Source organism: Nannospalax galili, unplaced genomic scaffold, assembly GCF_000622305.1.
Source record: "Nannospalax galili isolate Female #2095 unplaced genomic scaffold, S.galili_v1.0 scaffold353, whole genome shotgun sequence".
NCBI lineage: Eukaryota > Metazoa > Chordata > Mammalia > Rodentia > Spalacidae > Nannospalax > Nannospalax galili.
The window spans coordinates 170,842-179,419 of NW_008331861.1; the positions used below are offsets into that span (position 1 = coordinate 170,842).

The following is an 8,578-nucleotide window of genomic DNA, read 5'->3' on the forward strand; positions in this document are numbered from 1 at the left end:
TGACCTGGAGGCTGGGAAGTTGTCAGTGGGGGAATCACCTAGGGAGAGACTTAGGGATCTATGATAGGGTGTTTAGTTAGTCTTGTTTAGGAAGCTAGTCCTGGGATCTGATGTGAAGGAATTGAAGCCTGACTGTAACAGAGGGTGGCAGGGGACAGGGTGCGGGTAGATGAGATAAATGGATGCATTTGTTATTTTTATGTGCATGAGTGTATTGCTTGTTTGGACTATTGCGTGTATGTAGTGTGCCTGTGTCATGAAATTCCCATGGAGGTCAGAAGAGGGCATTGTATCCCTTGGGATTGGAGTTACAGATGATTTTTAGCTGCCATGTGGATTCTGGGAACCAAAAGCTGGTCCTCTGCAAGAACAGCCAATGTTCTTAACCAGTGAGCTTTCTTTTTAGCCTGCCATTTACAGTTATTGACTGGTGCGATTTGAATCATTTTTGCATTCCTAGAATGAGACCAACTTGACTTCATTTGCAAGTATTTTATTAAGAACATTTACATCTATTTTCACAAGATGAATTGATGTATAGTTTTCTTTATATTCTATCCTTTTATGGCATTACTATCAGGGTAATATTTGCTTCACAGAATGAGAATGACTGCATTACTTCCTGTCCTATATTATGCAATAGTTCAAAAAGCATTGGTGTTACTTTATAAGTCTGATAGATGTGATGGCCAATTTGTCTGCTTTTGAGCATTTCTGTATTTGGAGACTTTTTATTACTACTTCAGTATCATTCTTACTAGAGAGCTTGTGAATTATAACCTTCTGTTTTCATCTTGATATTTCATATGTTTAGAATTTATCTACTTCATGGCTATTTTCCTTCTTTCCAATCTGTTTCCAAGTTAGTAGAGTAGTTATCTCTACTTCATTGTTCTCTTAGTAATTTGTGCTTTGCAGCTCCAATATTATTAGTCTTGCCCCCTTTCTGTTTCTTTCTCTCTCTGTGTGTTTGTTTTATTATTTTTGTTATTTGTTTGTCAAACTTATTTATATTTCTGAGAACCAGTTCTGTATTTCATTGTACCTTTATAATATCCTTTTACTCTTCATGTCATTAATTTCTACCCTATTTTTAATTTCTTTCTGTCTACTGATTTGAGTTTGGCCCCTTTCTTTTACAAGATCTTAAGAGGTGTCCTTAAGTTATTTAGGTGTTTTTTTTTCTGAAAATTTAATGCAAATACAAATAACTGTAAACCTCCCTCTAAGAAACTCCAGTGGTAGTTACTAGAGAATTTGGTCAATTATACTTTCATTTTCCTTCCATTTGGTGATTTAAGTTTTTTCTTCTCTAGATTTTACATGGCCCACTGATCATTCAAGGATGTATTATTAAATTTCCACACAACTTTATTATTTCTAATTTGCTATCAATTTCTAATTTTATCTCGTTTGGATTTGATAAGGTACAATAAATTATTATGTATTTTCTATTTCTGTTGAGGCTTGCTTTGTGGTCTAAATATATTCTGTTTTGAGATATAAAGTTACAGATCCTACTCATTTTTCAAAAAACATAATATTATATCTACATAACATGGAACCAGTAAAAATATCAGTGAGCCATTTGTGACCTTGAATGTCTATGAAAGCTGTGTCTTAGAAAATCTATCATTGTCCCACAGCTGACTTGCAAAACAAAACTTTTAGTATGTCCACTTATATTTTCTTGGATACCTGTATTATATGGTGGAGGAAAATAAGTAAATAAAAATATGAAATTATTTATGCATCAGTTCATCTATGAAAACAGTTTACTGGGAAATAATCCAGATTTCCAAGCATCATTAATATTGTACTATATTGTGTTAAGATGTCATGGCACTAAGAATTCAATCAGAGGTGATGCAAACTTTCCTCTATGGACATATTAGATCATTTATTTCTATGTACTATATAAAATTCATTATATCATTTGATAACACAAGCTAGAATGTATTTAATGAGCTTTTATAAAACTTACTGTACACTATTGGAAATTTTTCACTTTCAAGATACATTCACCCTGTAATGTCATATCACATAGCATTAATAAGAATGGAGTAAAACAAAGCAACAATTGTATTAAAACTTAGGGCATGAGATCTAAGTAACTGATGCAATGCTAATTTTATTTGCAGTTCCACAGACAAGAATTGCAATGACTGAGACACTAACGAACATGACAAACTACATGGAATTCTTGCTCATGGGATTCCCAGATGGCCAGTTGCTGCAGACACTGTGTGCCATGCTCTTCTTCCTGATTTATGTGGCAACACTAATGGGAAATTTCCTCATTGTCATCCTCACGACCATAGACCAGCATCTCCAATCACCCATGTATTTCTTTCTGAAGAATTTGTCCTGGATTGACATCTGTTATATCTCTGTCACTGTTCCCAAGTCCATCATGAACTCTGTGACCAACATCCACTCCATTTCTTTCCTGGGGTGTGCCTTGCAAGTTTTTTGTGTTATATTTTTGGCAGGCACTGAGTTTGCCCTTCTTTTGGTGATGTCCTATGACCGCTATGCTGCCATCTGCCTCCCTCTGCATTATGAGACCATCATGAATAGAGCTGCCTGTGTGCAGATGGTGGCTGCAGCGTGGCTCAGTGGGTGTGTCTATGGGTCCCTTCATGCTGCAGGAACCTTCTCTGTCCATTTCTGTGGTCCGAACACAATACATCAGTTCTTCTGTGATATTCCATCACTTCTCACACTTGCTTGCCATGGAGAACAAATTCTAGAATATGCGTTTATCATTGTCAGCTGTTGTTTTGCTTTTATGTGTTTTATATTAATGGTTATTTCCTATGTTCACATTTTCACTGTCATACTACGAATTCCTTCTGCACAAGGAAGAGTCAAAACTTTCTCTACCTGCATGCCCCATCTTACAGTGGTAACCTTGTTTCTGTCTTCTGGATTTGTTGCATATTTAGGATCCACATCAAACTCTGCATCATCCTTGAACCTCTTCATGCCAGTGTTTTACTCTCTGTTACCTCCCAGCCTAAATCCTGTAATTTATAGCTTGAGAAACAGGGATATGAAAATGGCCCTATGCAGCATCTTAGGTGACAAAATGATCACAAACCTCTGAATATTGAAAATATTAACTACTGTGATACTAAAGTATGTAAAATAGTCTTTTAATTCAAACTTGTATTAACTTTACTAGATACCCATTTTGTTCTTACAAAAGATGACTGATTTTTTTAATGTTATATGGGTTTGAAAATCAGAGGACTATTTTAGAAATTTTCAAGTCAGTGGAAATCTTCCAAACATTATGTCTATATCAATAGAGTACAGGTGTAGAGTAAGGAAAAATTTTTAAAATTTCATAGACATATATTCACCAATATGTTTCTTTCCATATGGGACATTTAAGAATATATATATTAATTTATTATTTATTATTTTTACTTTTTGTGTATGAGTGTAATGCATGCATATAGGTAAGGGCACCCATCTTGTGCAGTGCCCATGGAGGACAGAAGAGGCAACTGGATCCCCTGGAACTGTAGTTATGGACAGTTGTTAGCTGCCATGTGGGCACTAGGATTTGAATCTCGGTCTTTGGCAAGAACAGCCAGTGTTCTTTACCACTGAGCCCTCTCTCCAGCCCCCCTATATGGGACATTTAATCAATCCAAAATTTGAGATTCTTTATTATACCTTTGCTTAGTGATTTTTATAATTTTTTCCTTGCAGCATTTATAATGAAAATTAATTGCCACTTTAGAAAATTCTAAAAGATTTCCTCTTTGGCTTGACTAATATGGAAATATATCTTAATAAATTTAAAGATTATTCATTAGTTAAAGAAAGATGCCCTAAATTATTTCCGAGAGTTGTCGTGTCTGGATTGTGGTAATAACAGTTCTCTTGGGCCAACCAAGTAAGAACAGGACTGAGAGTAGTGACAGTGATGATATTATGGTAAAATAGGAGGAACTTGGGAATTCTTTTTTTTTTATTCCAAAGAGAGGAAATTTTAACACATTTTTCCAGAAATCACTTGAGGCAGGTTACATAAAAAAATATATATACAATGAAGTTAAGGGGGAATAATATGAATAAGAAATCAAAGACCAAAGGATTTGCCAATATGAGGTAAACTTTGGTGGAATAATGAAGGTTTTCATTAGCTCTGTTATTTTTTCTGTTTTTTTTTTTAAAATTGGAAAATCCTATTTAGTTTATTGGGCATGCTGACAGAGTATAGGATGGGGGTTTATTTACAGAACTGTGGGTGCTCTCCCCATTTTGGCTGTGCTGGAAATTTCACGCTCAAATAGAGATCCTGTGACTTCCCAGCAGGCACAAAATGGCGAGAGAGATGCTTCATGGCATTCTCAGCTTATATATCCTTAGCTCCTTACCCACATGGAGCTAAGCAAGGTCAACTGATTGGGTGGGAGTGGTAACTGACTGCATCATCGGCTCCTTGACAAGCATGGGAAGGAGGTGTGACTACAGCTTGCTAGCATAGTAGTCAGAGTACACTTCCACTTAATACTCGACCCCTTCCTCTTCCTTGTATATTCTTCGTACCAAACTCTTCCACAAAATTCCCTGAGCCTTGGAGGGGGTGATAGGTGTGAGATGATCTTCTTCCCATTTTGGCAAGGCACTGAAATTTCAGGTCTCTGCATCATTTGTTTTCCATGGACTGTTGGCCCCTTTCAGTGGGATTCCAGCCATTATAAGGATTTGGTGTTAGGATCCACAAATGAGAGAGAAAATATGTCTTTTGTTTTTCTGAGACTTTTACTTCAATTAGTATAACAGTTTCTAGATTCATCCATTTACCTGCAGATTTCATTATTTCATTTTTCTTTACTTCTGAGTAGAAGTCCATTGTGTACTTGTCAATTGAGGTGTCCCAAGGTTGTATCCATTTCTTAACTGCTGTGAAAAGGGCAGCAACAAACATGGTTGTACAAGTGTCTCTGCAATAGGATGAGTACTTTGGGTATATGCCAAGGAGTTCTATATCGAGGTGATATGGTAGGTTTATTTCTATATTTTTAAGAGTTCTCTGCACTGCTTTCCATAAGGGTTGCATGAGTTTACACTCCCATCAGCAGTGAATGAGCACTCCCTGTTCTCCACATCCTCACCAGCATTTGATATAATTTGTTCTTTTGATCTTAGCCAGTCTGACTGGGGTAAGGTGAAATCTTAAGGTGGTTTTAATTTGAATTTCTTTAATTACAAATGATGTTGAACCTTTTTCAGATGCTTCTTAGTGATCTTTATTTCTTCCTTTGGGAACTCACTGATTAGATTGCTAGCCCATCTCTTAATTGGGTTATTTGTTTTCTTGGTTCTTTGTTTTTTTTAATCCTTTTCATATTCTGGATGTTAAACCTATGTCAGACGTGTCACTGGTGAAGATTTTCCCTTTCTGTGGGTTTTCTCTTCACTTTCTTGATTGTTTATTTTGCTGTGCAGAAGCTTTTTAGTTTTATGAGGTCCCCCTTCTTGATTGTTGACATTAATTCTTAAGCAATTGGTGTCTGATTTAGAAAATCCTTTCCTATACCTATATCTAGTCAGTTACTGCGAATATTTTCTTATAATAATTTTAGAGTTTTGAATTTCACATTGTAGTCTTTGATCTATTTGGAGTTTACTTTTTGCAGGGTGAAAGTTAAGGATCTAGTTTCATTCTTCTGTCAGTGGAGATCCAGTTTTTCCAGCACCATGTGTTGAAGATGTTGTCTTTCCTCCATTGTGTATTCTTGGCATCTTTGTCAAATATTAGGTTGCTGAAATTGTGTGTACTCAGGTTTGGGTCCTCAATGATGTTCTCTTGATTCATGTGTCTATTTTTTGTGCAAGTACCATACTGTTTTTATGATTATAGCTCTGTAGTATACTTTGAGATCTGGTATAGTAATACCCCCAGTGTTGCTCTTTGTGCTCAGGATTTCTTTGGCTACCTAGGGTCTTTTGTGCTTCCATACAAATTTAAGGATGTTTTTTCTAATTCTGTGAAGCATGTCATGGGGGATTTTGACTATGATTGCATTGAATCTATATATTGCTTTTGGTAGGATGGTCATTTTCAAAATATTAATTCTTCCAGTCCATGGGCATGGGAGGTCCTTCCATCTTCCAGTGTCTTCCTCAGTCTCTTTCCTTAAAGGATTTAAATTTTTCATTGTAGAGATCTTTGATGTCTTTGGTCATGTTTATTCCAAGATATTTTATTTTTTGTGGCTATTGTTAAAGGGAGGGTTTCCATGTACTCTTTCTCCAATTGCTTGTTATTGGTGTATAGAAGGATTTTTGTAGATTAATTTTGTAACCTGCCACTTTGATGAAAGTATTTTTCAGTTCTAGGAGTTTTTTGATGGAATTTTTGGGATTTCTTAAGTATAGTATCATATCTTCTGCAAAAGGGATAATTTGACTTTTTCTTTTCCAATTAGTACTCATTTAATTTCCTTTTCTTGTCTTATTGCTCTATAGTAAGAGTTTAAAACACTATATTGAAAAGGAGTTGAGATAGTGGACATCCTTGTTTGGTTTCTGATTTGAATGGAAATGCTACCATTTTTTTTTTTCCATTGAGAGTGATGCTGGCAGTGTTTGTTGTGCATAGCTTTAATTTTTTTGAGTTATGTTCCCTTCCATCCTATTCCCTTGAGAACTTTTATCAAGAATGCAATGTTAAAGTTTGTCAAAAGCCTTTTCTGCATTTTTGAGATGACAATGTGGGTTTTGTTTTGAGTCCGTTTATATGATTGATGACGTGTATTTACTTGCGTATATCAAGCCATTCTTTTATCTCTGGAATAAAGCCTAGTTGATCAGGGTGAATCTTTTTGATATACATCTTTATGTCATTTGCAAGTATTTTGTGGGGAATTTTGCATCTATGTTCATTAAGGATATGAGTCTATAGTTTTCTTTTTTGGTTGTGTCTTTACCTGGTTTTCGTATTAGAGCAATGCTGGCTTCATAGAAGGAATGTAGGAGTTCTTCCTCTGTTTCTATCCTTTTGAATAAGCTATGTAATATTTGTTGGAGCTCTTCTTTAAAGGTCTGGGAGAATTTTGCTATAAATCCATTTGGGCCTGGGCTTTTTTTAGTTGGAGGTGTTGTATTACTGTTTCAATCTCCATATATGTTATGGGTCTGTTTTACTTGTTGATCTATTCTTGGTTTAGCTTTGGTGATTCCCATAATTTTAGGTACAAATCCATTTCTTTTAGGTTTTCAAATTTAATAGATTATAGGTTTTGAAAGTATTCCCTTATAATATTTTGGATCTTTGGGGTGTCTGTTGTGATATTTCTCCTTTCATCTCTAATTTTGTTAATTTGGAGTTGCTCTTTGTTCTTTTGGTTAACTGGGCTAAGGGTTTGTTTATCTTATTTAGCTTTTCAAAGAACCAGCTCTTAGATTCATTGATTCTTTGTGTTGTTTTCTTTGTTTATATTTCATTGATTTCTGCTCTGATTTTTGTTATTTCTTCTCTTCTGCTGTGTTTGGGTTTCATATTTTTCTTCCCTTTCTAGAGTCTTGAGTTGCAATGTTAAGTCATTTATTTGTGTTGTTTCTGGTTTTTTAAAAAATGTAGACATTTAGGGCTATAAATTTCCCCCTTAGGACTTCTTATATAGTGTCCCTGAGGGTTTATTATGTTGCATTGTCCTTTTCATTGATTTACAGGAATACTTTTATTTCCTTTTTAATTTGTTCTTTGACCCACTCATCATTCAGGAGTGTGTTTAATCTTTATGAGTTCGTGTAGTGACTAGAGCTTCTCCCAGTGTTGATTTTAAGCATTATTGCATTGTTGTCTGATAGAATGTATGGAATTATTTCATTTTTTTTGTATTTGTTGAATTTTTTTGTGCCCCAGTATGTGGTCAGTTTTTGGGAGAGTTCCATGGGGGTGCTGAATAGAGGGTGTATTCTTTGCTGCTTGGGTGGAATATTTGGAAGATGCATGTTGGGTCCGATGTATATATAGTATCATTTAATTCAGATGTCTCTCTATCTCTCTATTCTTTGCCCAGTTGACATTTTTAATGGAAAGAGTGGGGTATTGAAGTCCCCTATTAATATTTGGTTGGGGTCAATTTGTGTCTTAAAGTCATGTAGTGTTGTTTTTATGAATTTGGGTGCACTAGAATTTGGTGCATCTACGTTCATGACTGTAATATCTTCTTGGTTAATTGTTCCTTTGATCAGAATGAAGTGACCCTCTTTAATCTCTTATCATTGGTTTTAGTTTGAGGTCTCTTTTTTCAGATATTAGGATTGCAACCACAACTTTTTTCTTAGTGCCATTTGCTGGAAATATCCTTTTCCCTCCTTTCAACCTTAAGGTAGTGCCTGTCCTTGAAGGTGAAAATGGGTTTCCTTCAGGCAACAAAAAGATGTCTCTTATCATTGGTTTCAGTTTGAGGTCTCTTTTTTCAGATATTAGGATTGCAACCCGAACTTTTTTCTTAGTGCCATTTGCTGGAAATATCCTTTTCCCTCCTTTCAACCTTAAGGTAGTGCCTGTCCTTGAAGGTGAAAATGGGTTTCCTTCAGGCAACAA

The 8,578-nt window shown here is 35.4% G+C and overlaps 1 protein-coding gene across 1 annotated transcript; it reads left to right on the forward strand.

Moving 5' to 3' along the window:
* Positions 1 to 2,161: 2,161 nt before the first annotated feature.
* LOC103729073 (putative olfactory receptor 14L1) lies at positions 2,162 to 3,109 on the forward strand. The gene has a single exon (XM_008827046.1). It carries the CDS (start codon positions 2,162 to 2,164, stop codon positions 3,107 to 3,109), a length of 948 nt encoding a protein of 315 aa, XP_008825268.1.
* The last annotated feature ends 5,469 nt before the right edge of the window (positions 3,110 to 8,578 follow it).